Consider the following 23141-nt stretch of genomic DNA (forward strand, 5'->3'; position numbering starts at 1 on the left):
TGAAAGAAACTATTTTATAAAATGATGGTAACCAGAGGGAAGTAAAACAAAACGAAACCAAATGCACTGATAGCACTTTTTCTGATACTGATATTTTTATTTTTGGTACATGCCAATGACAATACCTGTATTTTCACAGCATTTGTAATTTTTTTTATATCGGTTAAATAAACTAAATAATAATGATAATAACAATAATAATAATAATAATAATATGAATCGTGTTGGCTTCATTTTGCAAACATATATTACCTTCAGGTATTTCCACACTTAATTATACCTATTAAAATGTATTGCATAAGCTTTTGTTACTTTCACTGTTTATTTTAATGGCACATTGGAGCTGCTCCATTGCAACAGCTTACTGTAATCACAAAACTTTTTCCTAAAATAATACAGGGAAGAACTCGTTATACATTATACGAGTGCACGCGTACTATTTTGGTTACGTAATTTGCGTCATGCGCAGTGCACACAGACCCTTGTGTACGAGTAAAAACTGAAGTATACTTTGGCTTTAAAACAAGATAAATTTATGCAGCTCACACACATTTGTATTGGTGCAGAATGAGAGAAAAACTTACAGCCTAGCGCATTTCACACAGTCTGCTAGTTTCACTTCTGCTTTAAATAAAGTTGTGTATGCTTGACGTTTCAAATAAATTTATTGTTTTATTTGTTGTTTATAGTGAATGCCCCTATAATTTTTTTTGGGATTTATATAACTTCAGTAACCTGTGCATTGTTTTACTTACTTGCTTTTGACATATCTGACCAAACTACAGATTTTCCTGTGATGTCTGTGAGATATTCACTCGACAAGCTTGCATACCTGCGCCGCCATGCACTCAATCCACTCAGAGCACTATGCTTTTCTGCTTTTCAGAGCACACAGGTGTTAGAATTTATTTTTCACATTTGCTACCATTTAGTCCCAGAGTGGATACTGGAGTTCCATATTAAAATTTATTCCATACACCTCCATAGATTGAACAGTTTTTTGCAGAATAAGGTCCTGGGACTCAGTATTATTAAACCACTTCATTTACTTGGCATTGGTATTAGATGAACCGGAAAGGATTGGTTGCATTCTCCCAAAAGATAGGATTTAGAATGTTTATAACAGTTCACACAATGGAACAGCTTAACACTCATCAGTTGCATTACTTTACATTAGTAAATTACAGTGGGGCTCGAAAGTTTGGGCACCCCTTGAAGAATCTGTGAAAATATGAGTAATTTTCAAAAAATAAGAGAGATCATACTAAATGCATGTTATATTTTATTTAGTACTGTCCTGAGTAAGATATTGTACATAAAAGATATTAACATTTAGTCCACAAGACAAAAAAAATGCTGAAATTATTAAAATAACCCCACTCAAAAGTTTGGGAACCCTTGGTTCTTAGTACTGTGTTCTGTTACCTGATGATCCTCGGCTGTCCTTCTGTTTTGTGATGGTTGTGCATGAGTCCCTTGTTTGTTCAGAACAGTTAAACTGAGCAGCGTTCTTCAGAAAAATCTTTAAAGTCCTGCATATTCTTCAGTTTTCCAGCATCTTTGCATATTTGAACCCTTTCCAGCAGTGACTTTATGATTTTGAGATGCATCTTTTCACACTGAGGACATTTGAGGGACTCAAACAAAACACTTTTTAAAAAGATTCAAACATTCACTGATGCTCCAGAAGGAAACGAGATGCATTAAGAGCTGGGGGGTGAAAACTTTTGAACATGATGAAGATGGCCAAATTTGTCTTATTTTGTTGAAATATATATTTTTTCCATTTAGTTCTGCCCTTCGTAAGCAACAGAAGATACTTGTATGTTTCCCGGTACACAAATTAAGTACAATTTACCTTGATCTTCAAATTCCAAAAGTTTTCACCCCCCAGCTCTTAATGCATCTTGTTTCCTTCTGGAGCATCAGTGAATGTTTGAATCTTTTTAAATAGTTGTGTTTGAGTCCCTCAAATGTCCTCAGTGTGATAAGATGCATCTCAAAATCATAAAGTCACTGCTGGAAAGGGTTCAAATATGCAAAGAAGCTGGAAAACTGAAGAATCTGTATGACCTTAAAGATTTTTCTGAAGAACGCTGCTCAGTTTAACTGTTCAGAACAAACAAGGGACTCATGCACAACCATCACAAAATAGAAAGAAAGCCGAGGATCATCAGGTAACAGAACACAGTATTAAGAACCAAGGGTTCCCAAACTTTTGAGTGGGGTTATTTTAATAATTTCAGCATTTTTTTTGCCTTGTGGACTAAATGTTAATATCTTTTATGTACAATATCTTACTCAGGACAGTACTAAATAAAATATAACATGCATTTAGTATGATCTCTCTTATTTTTTGAAAATCACTCATATTTTCACTGATTCTGCAAGGGGTGCCCAAACTTTCGAGCCCCACTGTATACCTTTGAAGTGTGTGTTGGATAGGACAACAAGCCCTTTCACACCTTAAAAAAAAAATACCGGTAAATTCATTCCAGCAATTTACTGGTATGAGAAGCTGTAACATTACCAGTAAATTGCTGGAATTCTGCTTTGTGTGAATGCAGAAGTAAAATTACCAGTATGAGCATGTACAAGTTCAGAACGCAGTGACATAAGACGTCTACTCCGGGCCAATCCTAATAATCTGACGCATTCACGCACTGTTTAATAAAATAAAATAAATGTCATCCAACTGAAGCGACAGTGAAATTAAAGCGCTTCCCCTGTTCCGGGCAGAAGCACCAAGAGAAAACATTACCGTCTACAGCCGCGAGAGGGCGCTCTATGCTGCTCAGTGCTCCTGTAGTCTACACTGAGCAGCATAGAGCGCCCGGTCGCGGCTGTAGACGTTAATGTTTTCTTTTGGTTCATGTCTCTTAGTTAATTTCTCTTGGTTCATGTCAAATTAATTTTGATAAATAAGTCACACCTGACTATAAGTCGCAGGACCAGCCAAACTATGAAAAAAAGTGTGACTTATAGTCCAGAAAATACGGTACATTTGTGAACACACCTTTTCTGCAATGTCGCGCGTATACAGACTGCGATTTTCAATCGTAACTTCATTGTACTGTTACTCCTTTCAAGCTGAATTTCACTAAATTGGTCAGCAACAGGTGTTTTATTAATGGTGAGTATAATTATTTAAACCAGTCGTCTATTACGATGTCTCTGTAACAAAAGCAGTTGCATGAATACTAAAGTTTGAAACAAAAATGAAACTGTCAACAGAAATACTGACCACGTATTACCCTCCATGTTTAAAAATACAAGCACAGCTGTTTGGAGGTTAATGACATCAAAGAATTTACCGGTATTTTGGAATGGATGTGTGAATGGTGTGAATTTCTGTACAAAAGACGGAATGTCGATGACTGTGTGAACAGCGCATTTTTTTATTTACCGGTAAAGTCGTTCTGGTATTTTTATGGCAATTTACTGGTATTACTGTGTGAAAGAGTCTAATGTGTGATACCTTGCGTTTCCTCCTGCTGATGATCTTGTAGGTCCTGCACTGCAACTCTGTCGAGGGCTGCATTTAGTTCCTCCTCCAGATTAGCTCTAAACATACCAAACAGCATCCAAATTAGATGGCAGAATTACTACAGTGCCAAGTAAAGTTATTTAGATGGGCCATGTTATCAAAACAACAATAAAAACAACATTTCAATATCAATACCACTTCTGAAATCATACATACATCTCAGGTATGCATTGATTTAAATAATAAGCTATTGAGGTGTACGGTCTATTAACTGACTACAAACTAAAGCATAATGGAGTTTAATCAGGAAACTCATAAGCCACCTTACAAACGGAATGAACATGCATGATTGTATTGATCCTGATTAGAAGTATATAAAAAAAATTGTGATCGGATGACTAAAACTACTATTAAAAGGTGATCAGGGTGAATTTAGATGCATTTTCATTACCAGCATAAAGATCTTAACTTAATATGCGATGAGGTTGCACTAAAAAATAATGTGTTTCACTTTGATTGGCTGTTAAAGCTAGTTTTGTGAGTCCTAAAAAAGTTATAAAAACAGCAGGCAATGTGCTTTTGCAATTTTCTGACCCATGTGTATTAACAATATCTAAATATACTCTATATCAAATTATTTCATTGGATTACACTTGGAAGAGAGTGCTATGATTTTTTGTTAACTTTTCTTTACTACTGATCCCTATAGGGTTAGTATAGAAGCGTTAGTCAGAAAACAAAAGAAATGCCAGAAATACTTTACAAGTATCCGTTAATGTTTTTACATTTTTGTGATAACAGCAGCAATGTTTTAGTTAATGCAAACTCATGTTTTATGCAATTTGTTTGGGCTCTATCCAATCATGCTGGAGACGAGATGCACGAAGCTGAACTATCCAAATGCAAAATGCATTTTAATGCCAGGTGAAAAGGAGACCATGATGTCACTATGTTACTTGACAACTAAAGGGGGTCGCACACCGGACGAGAAGCGCAGCGCCGCGTCGCGTCGCGCCACGTCTTTAAAATTCGAACACATTATTCTCTATGGGTGTACACACACCGGCGGCGCCATTCGGCGTCTGTCCGCGGCGCCCAGCTACGACTCAGAACGCTGTTCAAATTTCTGCCGCGCCACAGAGCGCCATCCGCATAGTTTTATATTAAAAAAACCCAGATGTAATAAACTGAAACTGAAATTAAAATACAGTACACTTGTTTCATTCAAATAAAACATTACAAAGTGTTTGGTTATGTTTTCAGCTGCACAGTTGCCTAGACAACAGATACAACAAAACAATAACAGACTTATTATAATAACACAGATTCTTTTCATTAATTAACGTTCAAAACTCAGCTTTTATCAATTAAAATCATATATTTAAAATAATAATAATAGATGAAGTTAAAACTCCCATCTTGCTGCGAAATTGCGCTCACGCATATAGAATGTGCGCGTCCAGTGTGCGATACCTCGAGTTGTCCTACATGTGGCGCGACGCGACGCGGCGCGTCTCGTCCGGTGTGCGACCGCCTTATGCCTGTTGTTTCTGTGCATGAATTTACCCATTCCGTTAATTTTTATTCTAGGCAGGGAATATAATACGTTTCTGTCCAAGTGTGTCATGCTACTGCTTTTGAAACTTTCTCTTTTACCTTTAAAAAGCTTCAACTCTGACAACATCCAAATCTCTTCCCTACTGAGATGGAGATATAAAAAGAAACCCCACTAATTAAATAGCTCTTAATTCACCAAGAAATCAAAGTGCTAAGTGACAAGAAACATAAAACCCCTGGCTGGGGTGTAAGGATTTCTTTTCACCTAGACTGAGAAGGGATTGGGGTGGGGTGCAGGGGGATCTGAACAGACAAGTAGCGAATCTAAACCCAATTAAGAACCACCAATTAGCTGTATGTGTTCTGGAGACTAATTAAAAGGGGCAAAAAGAGGCACTTTCAAGTTATTATTAGGACCCAAAAGAAACCTGCTGAGGATTGGGGTAGGCCCCAGCGAGACATCTGCACCTGAAACACACCTAGTTTCCCCTCCCATTTGTTATAGAGCAGCAGTAGAAGAACCTCTGCTCAATTGCAGTGGCTTAGCTCATCATAGTGTAACTACTAGCAAAGAACTATGGGTAATACTCCAGTTGTACCACAACAAGGGATTTGTGTTTTTCCCCCAAAGAAAAGATCCACTAACAAATTCACACAGAAATGAACATCAATTCCCTTTTTGAATCACCACGTTTCACCTATTTTTGACATATAACCTGTCGATGTCAAGTCGTTGTATTGTTGTGCTAGAGTGCAGCATATACAAGCTGCAGCGCAAGGTGGTTTATTAGCATTCCAGCTGTGGAGATCAGCTGTGGGTCTCTCATGACCCCACCAGTCACCCTATCAAAACACAGCTCCTACAGCTTCTGTTTTCATGTCAACAGCATAGATTTGTTTTTATTGCTTTTTGTGAAATAGCTCTGCTCACCTGTGAACCTCTCCTCGATCAGTCCTCTCTGCTTTACAGTCCCAGTCTGTCTTTGAGCAATTAGATCATTTGAATAACAGATGCTTATTAGTATAGGATGGTTAGTAGGCCCCTCTCTCTCATTTCGGTATAAATAAAAAACTAAAGTTTAGCCGGAAGAAGAAAAACAAGTAAAAAAAAAAAAAAAAACATTGTGATTGGATGATCTCTAAATAGAGTACAAGGAAGTAATGATGATACATAGTGAAGGTCCATCAAGTGATTTTTTTTTTTTTATTGATTCAGTCACAAGCATCTGAGCAATATCAAACAACTAATTTCAACAAGATCATTTTACTATTATGACAACTACAACAATTTAAACTAGGCCAATGAGAACAGGAAACAACAACAACAACTGCAAAATCCAAACAAGGTTTAAACAGCTCTTATATTCCATGCAACTAAATACATGTAGCAGCTGTTTGGTAGCCATTATTTGCAATACAGAAAAGATATCATGGTACTGTGCAACACAGCCTGACAAATACTAAGATCAAAAATTATATTGCATCCAGGATCAGATATAGAACTCGCACATATTTTTGAATAATTTTAGTAATTTGAGTCTTGTAACCCTAACCCTAGGTCCTAACCATAAGCACTTAACTGTTCCGCCTTTACTCTTACTGCACAAAATGTGGTTCAATAGCATTGAATGTTACAGGGACAGATTAATGCAAATGCAGATTAAATGGTTATTATATATATATATATATATATATATATATATATATATATATATATATATATATAGTTAAAATGTAGTACCAGAGCCTGCCGAACCGTGTGTGGAAAACTGTACGGATATTTTTTTTTTCATCTTTGCATATTTGAACCCTTTCCAGCAGTGACTTTATGATTTTGAGATACATCTTATCACACTGAGGACATTTGACGGACTCAAACACAACTATTAAAAAAGATTCAAACATTCACTGATGCTCCAGAAGGAAACAAAATGCATTAAGAGTTGGGGTGTGAAAACTTTTGGAATTTGAAGATCAAGGTAAATTGTACTTAATTTGTGTACCGGGAAACATACAAGTATCTTCTGTTGCTTACGAAGGGCAGAACTAAATGGAAAAAATTTGCATCTCAGCATCAGCATCTCAAAATCATAAAGTCCCTGCTGGAAAGGGTTCAAATATGCAAAGATGATGGAAAACTGAAGAATCTGCAGGACCTTAAAGATTTTTCTGAAGAAGGCTGCTCAGTTTAACTGTTCAGAACAAACAAGGGACTCATGCACAACCATCACAAAACAGAAAGACAGTCGAGGATCATCAGGTAACAGAACACAGTATTAAGAACCAAGGGTTCCCAAACTTTTGAGTTGGGTTATTTTAATAATTTCAACAATTTTTTTGTCTTGTGGACTAAATGTTAATATCTTTTATGTACAATATCTTACTCAGGACCGTACTAAATAAAAAATAACATGCATTTAGTATGATCTCTCTTATTTTTTGAAAATTACTCATATTTTCACAGATTCTGCAAGGGGTGCCCAAACTTTCGAGCCCCACTGTATATATATATATATATATATATATATATATATATATATATATGTGTGTGTGTGTGTGTGTGTGTGTGTGTGTGTGTTCTCTCATGCTTAATTTTTTCTGATTTAATAAGCTTTCCATTGATGTTTGTTTTTTTCGGATAGGACAATATTTCCCCGAGATACAACAATTTGAAAATCTGAAGGCAAATAATCTTAATACTAGGGGTGACCCCAAATAGTCTAGGATTCGATGCTTCAATTCGAGGAGCCTGATTTGACTACCAATCTCACAGAATATTCGTGGGCTGTTATCATTATGCCATTCTGACTATATGTGAGCGCTCAAATGTCTGATTTCACATAGAACTTGGTTTTCTCCCAATAAGTTAATATGCAGCCTATTGTGATAAAGCTGGGAATAAGAATCTGAAAATAAAGAGGCTTCAAATAAATATTTTAAACTGCGTGAATAAATCCAACCAGCCCTATAGATTTATGTTTCACTTTCCATAATCCGTGACCGGCAGAGCATCTTGCTGGCAGGGATTTAAAACTTTACCGAGACTCAAACTGACAGACGGAGACTGGATTTTTTTTAACAAGTAGGGTACAAGTGACTTCAAAACATTTCAGCTGTTGTATATATATCATGGCTATATTATTTACCTGATATAAGATGCATTTGGTTTTGAGTCTAGTGCTTCATTGAAGAACTACGGTGCTATCTCTTCAACGCTGTGAATTTTAAGAGTTTAGTAGCTGTGTTTCTGCACATTGTTCCGTGAAGAACAGGTCCACAAAAGGCTTCCTTCAGAGCTGCGCAGACACGTTCATTTGCATTCAGGCTCTTTTTGCAGATAGGCTATAAGTCTTAATATTAACGTTATGTTGTATAAATAGCAAAGCATATTCTACATGAAATTATAAGTTTAACCCCATTGATTAAAAACTTGCTATCAAATGCTCACTCTACTGGTCATCTCAGCGCATGCAGCTCAAAACAGAAATGCAGAAAATTAATACCTTCTTTCATATAGGGTAACTTTATAATGTGAGAACTATTGTAAAAATTGTGACTTGTTAGGGTTTCGCTGACGTTTAGTGTATCTATCTTTTAATCAAAACATAAAAAAACATTATTTACCCGTTTGTATCTGCGAGGCATTTGTTACACATTTTTCCTGTTTGTGTTAACATCAGTAATTATGGCTATCGAATGTCTGACTTGACTCAATGTGTTTTGCTCCGCCCCCAAACATATGATTCGACCATCAGTCGAATATCAGCAAGATTTGAAAATTCTGATCCAACTATGAAAATCTTTAGTCGGGGACACCCCTACTAAATACTGAGAAAAAAAAAAAACTTTTAAAGTTGTACAAATTAAGTTCTCAGAATTGCATATTACTAATCAAAAATTAGGTTTTGATGTAGGTAGGACATTTACAAAATATCTTCATGGAACATGATCTTTACTTGAAATCTTAAGGATTTTTGGCATAAAATAACAATTAATAATTTTGACCCATACAATGTTTTTTTGGATATTGCTAAAAATATATGCCAGCCAGGTCACACACAGATACAGTTGGTGGCCAACCAAAATGATTGGCCCGCCGCATCTGCAAAGTGCATTTGCTGCTTTTGACCACTGAGTGGCGCTTTAACCACAAGTTATCAAACAAGCGCATCAGGGCACATTTTCGCTAAGAGCTGTCAGCTTTGCCTCACCGATGTGTTACATTTGACAGCTACAGTCTGGGAAAATTTAAGAAAAACACTGTAGTTAAAATATTTAATATTCATAGATGAAAGTTTAGTACTTATGAAATTATGTGCATTTCTTATAACTAATTCAAGCAGGATAAATGTTAAGTCTATGAGCCTGTAATTACATGTTCTCTAAGCTACACAGTATTAAACCATATTTTAGATTTGACACATTTAATAGGTGTGCGGGATTGTTTATATAATATCAATTATGTGTTATATTATTCTAAAGAAATAAACCTGTACAATTTAGTTAAATCATTTAAACTCTACAGAAAGGACGGATTAATAAAACGTCCTCACATTTAAACTCAAGTTCTCTCATTATAATCAAAAAATGCACACAATGTAAAAAAAGAGCTTCATTAATTGACAACTTCAGTGATTTTAAAGGGAGCCTTCTTTACTTACTTTCATATAATTTAAGTAAAGTAAAAATAATACAAAAATAAATTGCAGATGCATTTAAATGCAGGTGTGTAGGCCTATTCTATTCCTCAAATTATCACAGTGCAAGATTTGTGCGGCGCGCTTGATGCTGATGCGTGATGCAGCATTTATTTTTATTTGTCTACATATTTTATCTTCATTACAAATCTTGTTTGGTTTTATTTTGGATAATTGCATGTAAAAAAAAAAATTTGTAAATTTGTATTGCATTTGCAAAATGTGAATTAATATTCATATTCAAGTGTTTCTGTGATAATTATTAATTCGCATGCATGACAGGGAAGCGCCCTCTCGATCACTTACATTTTTGTCCTGATAATGAAATAACTAAAAAATTGTGGTGTCTCACAAACATAAAAAATATATATCTACAGAAAGCTTGAAATGTCTACTTTTAAACAAATCAATTCAAAACGAAAACATTGTGTAATCTGTGAAGGTTGCATTTCTTCTTAAAAGTGCATCCATGTGGAGAGTTAGCACTATGAATTTAATCTTTCAGCCGACAAGAAAACATTTGTTTATTAATAAATAATTAAAATTTCTCCTTTTTCACAATTGTTAGGCAACTTCTGCTTGTGCTTTGTGGCAAACTTAATGCATGATCTTGAGCGTGAAATATACAGTATTAAGCCTGGATTATAGATGTAAATTTAATATAAACCTGCGATTAGTTGAATAATAACAAATGAACGACTAGTAATAAAAAATCTTACATGGGGGCTGACCTATTAAATACCCTCTATACATCTCTGTTAAAGTTTTTAAAGCATTGTATATGCGTCTGCATAAATTCTGCTTTCAGAACGGTCCGTAATGGAGAGATGCTTTAATATTGATCTGTTTGGGATTTAGAAAAACATAAATAAATGGTTTAATATACTGATAATGAATAGGCTACATTCTGTGAGAATTTATATTTCACACTCTAAAAAATATTGTTTAAATTTAACAAATTTATCAGTAAGAAATTTATCATATAAAAATATATATAATTCTAATGGATAAATATGGAGTATATAATAATATACATTTCCATTTTCCATATTCGTGATGTTGCCCATTTGAAGCTTAACTATTATTCATTAGGTAAAATAGGCTTTGTAGTTCACACGTGTTTCAGTATCGATGAAAAAAAAATCATAATAGACAAAAATATGCCAAAGTGGACCGCTGCTCACACCGAATGGCATGGTGAACGGCTGCACATGAGCCAGCAGCGCGATCAAACAGCTGAAACAGAAAATACTAAATTTTTGGTCACACATTAAAGACATAATTCCAAAATTCATTTTGTTAGCAGTTTGAACAATCTAGTTAATAAAAATTATTTCTAAATGCTGGAACGTTCTCTCATTTCGCTCTGCATATGGAACCTGAAGATTTTTTTTTTAACCAAGAATGAACCGAAATGAAACATTTAGCTTTTAATCCGTGTGTGTGTGTGTTTGTGTGTGTGTTTGTGTATGTATGTATGTATGTATATATATATATATATATATATACATATATATATATATATATATATATATATATATATATATATATATATATATATGTAATGACTGTTTAATAACAATAAGCTGGAAAAAAGTAAAGGTGTGTAAAGGTCTTTCTTTACATTTTTGATGAGTAGACTGTAGCCTAAGACTATCCCACGTTTTGAAATTAACTCACTGTAAATTTTTTAATGGTTTTATGGATGTTACAATGTTATATTATAATGTTATTGTTGTTTTACGTCTTCCTTTTATCTCCGTTTACAAACCAAACCTTTTACAATTACATTCAGTTCGCAATCCGCCCATTTGCGCCACCTGGCGGTAGTTTTGTGAATGATTTTTAACACACGTTTGACTTGCAGTTAACGCTGTGTCGGAGGTACACGTGGCGGTATTACCCATTCTGGTTGTCCACCTACTGTAGATAGATGGGCATGTATGGAAATGTTTTTTTTTGTTTTGCTAAGATTTGCATGGTGGTGTGTTCTAAATGACAGTTTTCCTAAAATTATATCCTATTGTCTTATTTCTAAAAAAAAAAAATAAGAAACATCCCACCCAATATATTATCTTGCTTACAGTATCGCATTATACTGCAACATATAGCATCGCAACCCCTGTATCGTGACACAGCCCTAGGAGAAAGCAATATTATGGATTAATAGTGGATTATTGTGATGTTTAATCAGTTGTTCGAATTCTGTTTCTGACGCAGTGCAGAGGATCACTGCAGGTGAAAAAGTGATTTAATGCAAATTGCATTCAAATCTGTTGAAGAAACAAACTCATCTACAGCTTGTATGGCCTGAGGGTGAGTACATTTACTGATTAATAGATTAATCAGATTAATACCTGTATTTGTGTTGCACCAAATGCATCTCACTGTCAGTCTGTCACATTGAAAAATTGAATACAATTTGCATTAAATCACTTTTCCACAGTGAGATGTCAGTCTGTCACATTGCATGTATGTCATATGAATATGCATATACACCTGTTTGAAAACATAAATGTGTGTGTGTGTGTATATATATATATATATATATATATATATATATATATATATATATATATATTAGGGGTGTAACGATTCACTCGTTTTCTCGATGCATCGATTACAAACCCTGTCGATTCATATGCATCGATCTTGAAACATGATTTTTGAATCGTGAATCGCCTGATCTTAAACAGCAATCGATTCAAAATGCTAAGAATCGAATGAATCGCGATTTCTATAGCAATTCAATGCTTTCAAAATGTATGCTACACATTAAATTACTACATGCACGAATTAATGGAGACCTTGAAGAGTGTTTGTGAATCGTGCCTCTTATCTGTCCTTCACGCGCTCCACTGTTTACTGCCTGAGACTGTCACAGGATTGCGCTCGCGCTCGTCTCTGACGCAGCTGACGTGTGATCTATAGGACTCGTGGCCAAGTAGTTTTACTTTTCTGTAGTTTGTCAATGGCTCTCTGCATCTTACCGACGGAGTTACCGGAGCCGTCGACAGCTGTATTTATTGCATGGACGGAGCAGAAATGTAAGTGTCTAAATCATATGCACAGATCCATTGAATGATAAATGTTTTTAAACAATGCGGATGAACCGAATATATGAAGGAAACTTTTAAAATTAACCACAGCATTAACAACGACCTTGAAATAAGAGCGCGAGATTTATCTGATAATCAGATGCATGAAAGTAGCGTCTGTTTCATTAGCAAACAGACTCTGGCGCGTTTTCTCTCAGAATCATTCGCTGATGGAGAGGAAAAGTTCAATAGAGATTAAGACGTTTTCACACTGAAAGAGAAGTGATCTCGCTCTCATAGATGTGCCAGGCTATATCTGCAGCTAAACTGAATAAAAGCAGAATGAACTGATGAAACTAAAAAAAACAACAACAAACAATTTATGAATGATGCAGTGCTAATTGACATTTATTACAGTACAGAAACTATAAAGTATATTTTCTACCTTGTTCTGTGCAGAACATTTAAATAATTGTTAATTAAATGTAGCCTAGTATATAAAACAATCATAACATTGCCATTAGGAAAAAAATATTGATTACAAATGATTGATTATTGTCCAGCAGTGTATTTGATTTATTACAGCTAATTAAAAGTAGTTAAAAAAGAAGATAATTCCTTTTAAAAAATAATAATAATAATAATAATTATAATTATAAATATAATTATTATTATTATATAGGCTACATACATAGAATGATTGTATTTGACATTTCTGTCACTTCTGAAATTATGACTACGCCCCTGGTGTGACAAAATGTTAGCTTACACATAATACTCTTTAAGCTCTTTTTTAAAAACTTGGCTTACATACATTTTTGCGTATGCCATGTCGCATCATTAAATTAGCATTTAACAATGGACAAAAGTTTTTTTTTTTTTTTTCTAACCTATGGTTCTCTAACCATAAATGCTACTGTAATTTGCCCCCTGACTAAGCATTTAAAGAATTTAGTAGAAGCATTTAAATAATCCCGTGAATGCACTTAAAGAATGCAGAATGGAATCTTTATAATCGAATCGAATCGAATTTAATTGTGAATCGAATCGAATCGTTCTAAATTTGCAAAAATCGTTCTTGAATCGAATCGAAAACTTATGAATCGTAATCGAATTGAATCGCTGCCTTGCCAAAGATTCACAGCCCTAATATATATATATATATATATATATATATATATATATATATATATATATATATATATATATATACACACACACACACACACACACACACACACACACACAAACATATATATATATCTGTGTACTCGATGGTGCCGCACATGGCTGCTTCAGTGCTTGGCTCTCCAGTGTTTGTGCTGTTTTTGTTTGTTTTTCCTGTTTTTTGTTTAACAAACACGATCAGTTTCACCAGGGATGAACTGCTGAACATTCGGCAAGACACACCACAAGATCTTTTACCAGATTTAAATTACTCAGACGTTTTACTGAACGTTGTTATCAGAGGAGTGGCGGCGCTAATCAAACGCTTCAGAACGCTCAGACGGGGGAAGCGAGCGGGAGCGCTCGTTCAGACTCAGGAAGCGCAGATTTCGAACGCCGTTGCCTAGCATCCATCTCGCAAATCTCCGCTCTCTACCCAACAAAACAGACAAACTCCTTCTGCTCTCTCGGACAAATAAGGATTTCTCTCACTCTGCTGCTCTGTGTTTCACGGAAACCTGGCTGAATGACTCGTTCATTCTGGTGAGTGTTTACATTCCTCCACAAGCGCACGTGAGCTCAGCTTTACAGAAACTCGCCGATCAGATCACAGACACAGAACAACAACACCCGGACTCTGCTTTAATCATTCTTGGGGACTTTAACAAAGCCAATCTCTCCCGTGAACTGTCAAAATATAGACAGCATGTTAGATGTCCCACCAGAGACAGTAATATATTGGATCACTGTTACACCACAATAAAGGATGCATATCACTCTGTTCCACGAGCAGCTTTGGGACGTTCTGATCACTGTCTGGTTCATCTTATACCGTCCTACAAGCAAAAACTTAAATCTGCTAAACCTGTAGTAAGGACTGTGAAGAGATGGATCAGTGAAACAGAGCAGGATTTACAATCTTGTTTTGACCTCACTGATTGGAGTGTTTTTGAAGCTGGTACCACCGATCTGGACGAACTCACAGAGACCGTAACATCCTATATTAGTTTCTGTGACGATATATGCATTCCTACCAGGACTTATTTAACATTCAACAATGATAAGCCATGGTTTACAGTAAAACTCAGACATCTTCGTCAGGCCAAAGAGGATGCCTACAGAAATTGGGACAGGGTCTTGTACAATCAGCCCAGGAACACACTGAACAAAGAGATCCGAGCGGCTAAAAAGACCTACGCTAAAAAGTTGGAAGACCAGTTTACTTCCAACGACTCAACTTCAGTGTGGAGAGGTCTAAGAGCCATCACGAACTACAAGACACCATCCCCTTGCACTGAGGCTAATCAACAACTTGCTAACGACCTGAATGAGTTTTATTGCAGATTTGAAACCTCCAACACCCATTCAGACCATCTCCCTACACAACCATAAACACATCCTGCAATCCCACCCTCCACACCTCCTGCTCTTCAAATCTGTGAAGATGATGTGCGCCAGGTCTTCAAGAAGAACAAAAGAAGAAAAGCACCAGGCCCAGATGGTGTTACACCAGCCTGTCTGAAAATCTGTGCTGACCAGCTGGCCCCCATCTTTTCACAGATCTTCAACAGATCCCTGGAGTTGTGTGAAGTGCCTTCCTGCTTCAAACGTTCCACCATCATCCCCATCCCAATGAAACCCAAGATAGCAGAACTTAACGACTACAGACCTGTGGCTCTAACGTCTGTCGTCATGAAGACGTTTGAAAAAGAGATGGATCAGCGAAACAGAGCAGGATTTACAATCTTGTTTTGACCTCACTGATTGGAGTGTTTTTGAAGCTGGTACCACCGATCTGGACGAACTCACAGAGACCGTAACATCCTATATTAGTTTCTGTGACGATATATGCATTCCTACCAGGACTTATTTAACATTCAACAATGATAAGCCATGGTTTACAGTAAAACTCAGACATCTTCGTCAGGCCAAAGAGGATGCCTACAGAAATGGGTACAGGGTCTTGTACAATCAGCCCAGGAACACACTGAACAAAGAGATCCGAGCGGCTAAAAAGACCTACGCTAAAAAGTTGGAAGACCAGTTTACTTCCAACGACTCAACTTCAGTGTGGAGAGGTCTAAGAGCCATCACGAACTACAAGACACCATCCCCTTGCACTGAGGCTAATCAACAACTTGCTAACGACCTGAATGAGTTTTATTGCAGATTTGAAACCTCCAACACCCATTCAGACCATCTCCCTACACAACCATAAACACATCCTGCAATCCCACCCTCCACACCTCCTGCTCTTCAAATCTGTGAAGATGATGTGCGCCAGGTCTTCAAGAAGAACAAAAGAAGAAAAGCACCAGGCCCAGATGGTGTTACACCAGCCTGTCTGAAAATCTGTGCTGACCAGCTGGCCCCCATCTTTTCACAGATCTTCAACAGATCCCTGGAGTTGTGTGAAGTGCCTTCCTGCTTCAAACGTTCCACCATCATCCCCATCCCAATGAAACCCAAGATAGCAGAACTTAACGACTACAGACCTGTGGCTCTAACGACTGTCGTCATGAATTCGTTTGAAAAACTGGTTCTGGCTTATCTGAAGGACATCACTGGACCCTTACTGGACCCCCTGCAGTTTGCTTACCGAGCAAACAAGTCCGTGGATGATGCAATCAACATGGGATTGCACTTCGTCCTTCAACATCTGAACAAAACAGGGACTTATGTGAGGATCCTATTTGTGGATTTTAGTTCGGATTTCAACACCATCATCCCAACAGCCCTTCAGACCAAACTGACCCAGCTCTCTGTTCCTAGCTCTATCTGTCAGTGGATCACCAGCTTTCTGACAGATAGGCAACAGTTAGTGAGATTGGGGAAATTCACATCAAACAGCTGCACCACCAATACTGGCGCCCCTCAGGGATGTGTTCTCTCCCCTCTGCTCTTCTCCCTGTACACCAACGACTGCACCTCTAAAGACCCCTCTGTCAAGCTCCTAAAGTTTGCAGACGACACTACAGTCATCGGCCTCATCCAGGACGGTGATGAGTCTGCTTACAGACAAGAGGTTGAGCAGCTGACTGTCTGGTGCAGTCTTAACAACCTGGAGCTGAACACGCTCAAAACAGTGGAGATGATCGTGGACTTTAGGAGAAACCCCCCTGCACTTTCCCCACTCACTATCATGAAAAGCACTGTGACTGCAGTGGAGTCATTCAGATTCCTGGGAACCACCATCTCTCAGGACCTGAAGTGGGACAATCACATTGACTCCATTGTGAAAAAAGGCCCAGCAAAGGTTGTATTTCCTTCGCCAGCTGAGGAAGTTTCACTGCCACAGGAGCTGCTGAAACAGTTCTACTCAGCCGTCATTGAGTCTGTCCTGTGTACTTCAATAACTGTCTGGTTTGGTTCAGCAACAAAATCAGACATCAGAAGACTACAGAGAACTGTTCGGACTGCTGAAAGGATTATTGGTGCTCCCCTGCCCACCCTTCAAGAACTGTATACATCCAGAGTGAGGAAAAGGGCTCAGAAAATCACTCTGGATCCCTCACATCCAAGTCACCCCATCTTTGAACTTTTGCCATCTGGCCGGCGCCTCAGAGCCGCAGGCACCAGAACAGCAAGGCACAAGAACAGTTTCTTCCCTCCGGCAATCTACCTCATGAACAGTTAAATGTTCCCTACTTATGCTTATAAACGTGCAATATCCTTATATTTATTTGTTAACCCTCCATCCTAGTACATCTCGGCATCTTACTCAATCCTATTCCATTATCATTTATAGCACAATTGTTTATACACTTATTTATTTGCCAATTTGTAAATCTTTGTGTTTTTTTTTTGTCTGTGTGTTGTTGTTTCTGTGTACTGGAAGCTTATGTCACTAAAACAAATTCCTTGTATGCGTAAGCATACTTGGCAATAAAGCTCTTTCTGATTCTGATTTTTTATATATATATATATATATATATATATATATATATATATATATATATATATATTAGGGGTGTAACGATACGCGTATTCGTATTGAACCGTTTGGTACGAGGCTTTCGGTTCGGTACGCAGTACGCATTATGTACCGAACGGTTTGTTGGACTAATTAATTATATTAGGAAAATAAATAAAAAATTGTGAAATCTAATGATATGCGTTCAACAAGGTAGCCCAATAACCCAAACGACGTAACAGGCAACGCCCCTGACACTCCCGAAGAAGAATAAAAAACACCAACTTATATGCTTATGTTAGGCTACTCAGTCAGGCGCTCGCTCACTCAGAGTCAGTAGTGCTGAAGGCTCGTTGCAAAATGGCCAATGCGTTTAACAGACCAGAAACAGAAGATCCTCCGATAACCAACAGGTCTGGTGTTTGGGTGCACTTTACCAATCGATCGGGACATCCAAACAAGCACGGAAATCAAAATGGACTAGTACTGTACTGTGTCGGAATTTCCTGAGCAGTACGATACAATTAACAGGCCTGCACGTTACTAGATAGAAGAACAGTTACAAATAGAATGCATGCACGGGCAGTTTTTAAAACTCCACCTACTTTGCTCTTGGCATAGTGCAGCGCAACTCACGTTGTATCTGAAGGGCAACGCTGAGCCCAGGGTCCAGCGCCGCGCATACCGCGTCCTGTGTGAAAGACCCTTTAACCATTTTCAACGAGCCTTCAGCGCATACTGAGTAAGCGAGCGCCTTACTCTGTAGTGGAAAACGCAGGTTTTAAGATGCTTAATGTAATTGAGCCCCATTACAAAATTCCTTCACGAGCCCATTTCAGCCAGACCGTAATTCCTGCTTTGTTCCAAAAAACGAGTAAACCAATTGAGTAAAAACACACTCAATATAAAGAGTTATAGAGTTCCATATAAAAAGTTACAACATATATATATAGCTGATTATTCCATATTTCAGTTTTTCATCAGATTCAAAGTTTCTATTAAAAACAATTCAACTTGGAGTGCAAAACAACAGAACAACTTTTATGCTAAACAATATCTAATCATTTTGTGACATTTGTATGTTTTTAGAATACTATTTATTACAAAATAGTCCATCTTGTGCTTGTTGTTGCATGTGCAAGAAACACTGCTGTACTATTCATGACTGTCATCAATGGAATTTAGATTTTAAATTACTCTCCAAAATTATTATTATTATTTCTTATCAAAACAATTACATTCATTCAATATATATTTTAATATATATTTTTTTTTCACACAGTATTAATAAGTCTTTATACACAAATATGTAGTATCTTTTATATTTTAGAAAAGGGATCTGCAAGGGTGATTTCCCCCACAATCCAAAGACATGCTGCATAGGTGAAACGGATACCATAAATTGCCCGTAGGTGTGAGAGAGTGTGTGAATGTGTCAGTATGTGTGTGTGTGTGTGTGTGTGTTAACCTTGCAATGGACTGGCCATCCATCCCAGGTGTTACTAAGAAGCTGGGATAGGCTCCAGCATCCCCATGACCCTACATAGGACAAGCGGTTTGGAAATAGATGGATGGATGGTCCCTCGCAAGGAGATCATTAAATTTGGGGGCCCTTAGAATAAAAAAAGTTTTAAAAGCACTAGAGGTCATTGACATCCCTTCCATTACTGTCAGGCAAATTTGGAATATCATTATATTATTAATTTTATTTATAAGAAAGAAATTTATAAATAAATAATAAATAAAGTATTTGTGTGTGTGTGTGTATATATATATATACATATAAAAAACAAATGCGGGTGCAAACAATTTTCACCGTGTGGACAGGCTTACATCCATAGTAAAGACCCATTTACACCAAAATAAATAAATACAAATTATATATACACAATAACTATATTGCTGTTCACTTCATCACATGATAACAGTCAGTTTATTCTAAGCATGTACAAAAGGTCTGTTGTCTTCCACTTTAAATGCTTAAGCTCTTTAAAGCACAGTTGATTCTAATTGACTGTCAAAGATTTTATCATTTGTCAGCTGAATAAATATTTTTCTGAAAGAGATTCCAACGTTACTGTTACTCTATTTTATTTTCGTTATAGTTGTGGTGTGAATTTTCCTATTTTCATGGAGTGAGATCAATTATTATAACAATATACTTATCATTATCTCTTCTGTTGAGAATGGGCCTTAAATACAGCAGGATGAAAATCCTTAAATTTGCACTCTTAAGAACTATAAGACTCCCATTTGAATTCAAGTCCAGAATAATCGAGCTATGTTGTAAGAAAATAGATATTTCAATAAAATCTACTGCTTTTAAGTTCCCTTTTGTAAGAGTGAGCTAAAAGAAACAGCAAAACATTAAATCACTGAATAGTGAGCTGCATATTTTAAGGGCATCATTAATCAAACAAATAATTAATGGTGGGGGCAAAAGTTGCGCTAGTCTTCAAAACAGACATCAAGCATTCTGACTTTATATGTTCTTCCATTTCTGTCTCTCTGTCTGGGACCCAGGGCAAAAAGACACTCATTACTCCTAATACCTTATAGCAATCAAGATGAAAAGAAAAAAAGCATCAGCACAAGATGGGTAAACTTTATTAAACTTCATTAAAGTCAAAGTCGGGGATCATGTCTGTAATGGTCACACTCAGTGGAGGGCGAGCAGCGTAAATCATCTCAAAGGCTTTTTTCCAGCTTAATGGCTTGGTAATTTATACTTTGATGTTGTTTGAGTGTAGCTATCACTGTCTAAGGGCTGTTTATTTTGTTTATGATGCCTAAATAATTCCTGGCTCTTTTTACCCATAAACCCTAAGCAACAATTAACAACTGCGGACATCTCAAGTAGAGGCAGATGCATAATGAGGAAGAAAGAGCAGATGGAAACAGCTCTATGAACGGGGAATGGGGGGGGGGGGGGTTGGATTAGATATTACAAATGGGCACCTTGCAAATGATACCAAAGCTCTTGTCTTGCTACAAAACAAGATATTTTAATCTCAAAGCATCCAACACGCTGCTTTAGCTGTCCCAGCAATTGACTGAATTGCTCAATTGAAATTGAATGTTCTCTCCAGAGAGCTATCCAGACTTTTTCCTGACAATGGGTGTGGGTCGCCCTTGCAGGCATTCCTCTGTGTTTAAACACAGGCATTGATTGTTCGTCCTGTTTCCCTGCTGATTTGAATTTGCTATTAGAAGTTGGCACATTCGTCCCTGAGGCAAAAAATCTAATGATTACCTACAGTGAATGCACACTAAAATATACAGACATATAGAAGTAGTGTTGAACAAATACAGGTAATGTGCCAATATAATGTTTTTTTTCTCCCTTCAAATTAATGCAAAATAATTAATTTATTCCAAATACACTCTAAAATGCAATTAACATGCAATGACTTGAACAAATTATTTTTTTTTAAAGTTAAAGGGTTAGTTCCCCCAATAATCAAAACTATGTAATTAATAACTCACCCTCATTTCGTTCCAAACCAAGATGAACCAAGATGAACACCGAGCCGAGCCAGATTGACTTGTTCTCGAGTCAAGAACCGTTTCTGTCAGATGCGTCTGATTCGAGAACCAAGGAGCTGATGATACTGAGCATGTGTGATTCAGCGTGAAGCAGAATGGCACACAGACTGTCTGAACCGAACTGATTCTTTTGGTGATTGATTCTGAACTGATTCTTTGCTAATGTTATGAGCCCAGGTAAACTGAAGGCTTTCATCGCAAATGAAGTCATTAGGTCGAGCGCAAAAGAACCAGTGAACCGTTTTCTTCAACCGGTTTATTGAATCGAACTGTCCGAAAGAACTACTAGTTAGCTGAAAACCGATGCAACCGGTTTGTTTTTTTTTGTTGTTCGTTCATTATCTGGCTCGGCTCGGTGTTCATCTTCAGTTCTCTCTTCACAGCAGTTCAGTCAGTGTACTGTTTGAGTACATTAGTTACTCCGGGATATTGGTTTGTTTTAACTCAGAGGGAGTGTCAGCCACATTAAAAAAGTTAACAGCTTAAGTCATTTGCGGATTAATGCTTATTGGAGACGTGAACCATTTTTTTATACCAAATTTTTATGGGGTCGCAAATGTATCACTGATTATTATTGTACCTACTTATGTGTTATACTATTATTTAATATGAGCATTTATTAAAACAGAAATGTGTATTTTAAGAATACGTTTTATAACGTGCTCCGAGCATTCAACACATCAAGTTGGCTTCAGCCCCATGATGCTGGAAAGCTGAACTGAGCATGTCTCACGGATAGCAACACTGAACCGAGCTCTCCTTCAGGACATTCGCGTCATCCTGCACCTGAACGAACAAATAAAAATCGCAGTTTAAATAAACAGAAAAAAAAGAGCGAAAAGCGAAAGAGTGTGTTCTAAAAAGTATGTGGTTATGTCTTAAGTGAAAGTAAAGAGTTGCAAAAAAATCGGATGTGTATCATTATAATGGATGCGTTTGTCTCTTAAGGTGACCGCGCCTAATTTACTAGCTCTGCAGTCAGTGTCTTTAATGTATAAAAATGAAAGTAAATCACTCACTGCTCTTGATTAAATTACTTTGTAGTTTTAACAAGAATTAATCCAAAGTCAATCCAAAAATCAGATAGAATTGTTTTACTAGTGGGTGCAGGTCACTATTGTAAGTGAGTATGGCAAAATAGTGATCTATTATACCCAATATTATAATATTAAAATATTATACCCAAACATTCTTCATACTGTAGGCTACCAGTGAAATTGATTAAAAAATAATAATAATTAGGGACCTGACCATGTTTTGCTTAAGTGTTTCTTTTTTTAATTGCTAATGCAACCTTTTCACACCACAGACTGAACCAAATTAAGCATTGCTTGCTTGGTAACTGTTCAACAAAGTATTGATAGTTTACAGACAGTTGTCTGAAGTTTTGGTTGATTCCATTACATATCTTTTTATCAAAGTTATCCGACATTATCAAGATGAATTTGTTCTGAGTAATTGTCATATTTTATTACCAATTTCTAAACTACAGCAAATAAACTGTGATGAGAAATGTTGAAGGTGTCTGAATACATTGTGTATTAACGACAGACACTTACTTGTCATTGTGTATTTTATTTTAGTGAAAACTATGCAGTGCTATTTTAAATTAACAAAAACAAACTTTAAAAAAATGTAAACATTATGTAAATAGCACCAATAAATAAATAGAATGAACATACAGTACAAATTAAACAATTTTAAACAGGGCCCACTGTACAACCTGCATCGGGGCA

The 23141-nt window shown here is 36.6% G+C and overlaps 1 protein-coding gene across 4 annotated transcripts in view; it reads right to left on the minus strand.

Moving 5' to 3' along the window:
- cntln (centlein, centrosomal protein) overlaps positions 1–23141 on the minus strand; it is a 146257-nt gene that overhangs the window by 58596 nt on the left and 64520 nt on the right. For all 4 annotated transcript variants that reach the window (XM_052545617.1, XM_052545618.1, XM_052545616.1 and 1 more), the window contains one exon: positions 3479–3564. In XM_052545617.1, coding sequence (XP_052401577.1) covers positions 3479–3564 — 86 coding nt within the window. The remainder of the gene's footprint in view (positions 1–3478; positions 3565–23141) is intronic.

This window comes from Carassius gibelio, chromosome B1, assembly GCF_023724105.1.
Source record: "Carassius gibelio isolate Cgi1373 ecotype wild population from Czech Republic chromosome B1, carGib1.2-hapl.c, whole genome shotgun sequence".
NCBI lineage: Eukaryota > Metazoa > Chordata > Actinopteri > Cypriniformes > Cyprinidae > Carassius > Carassius gibelio.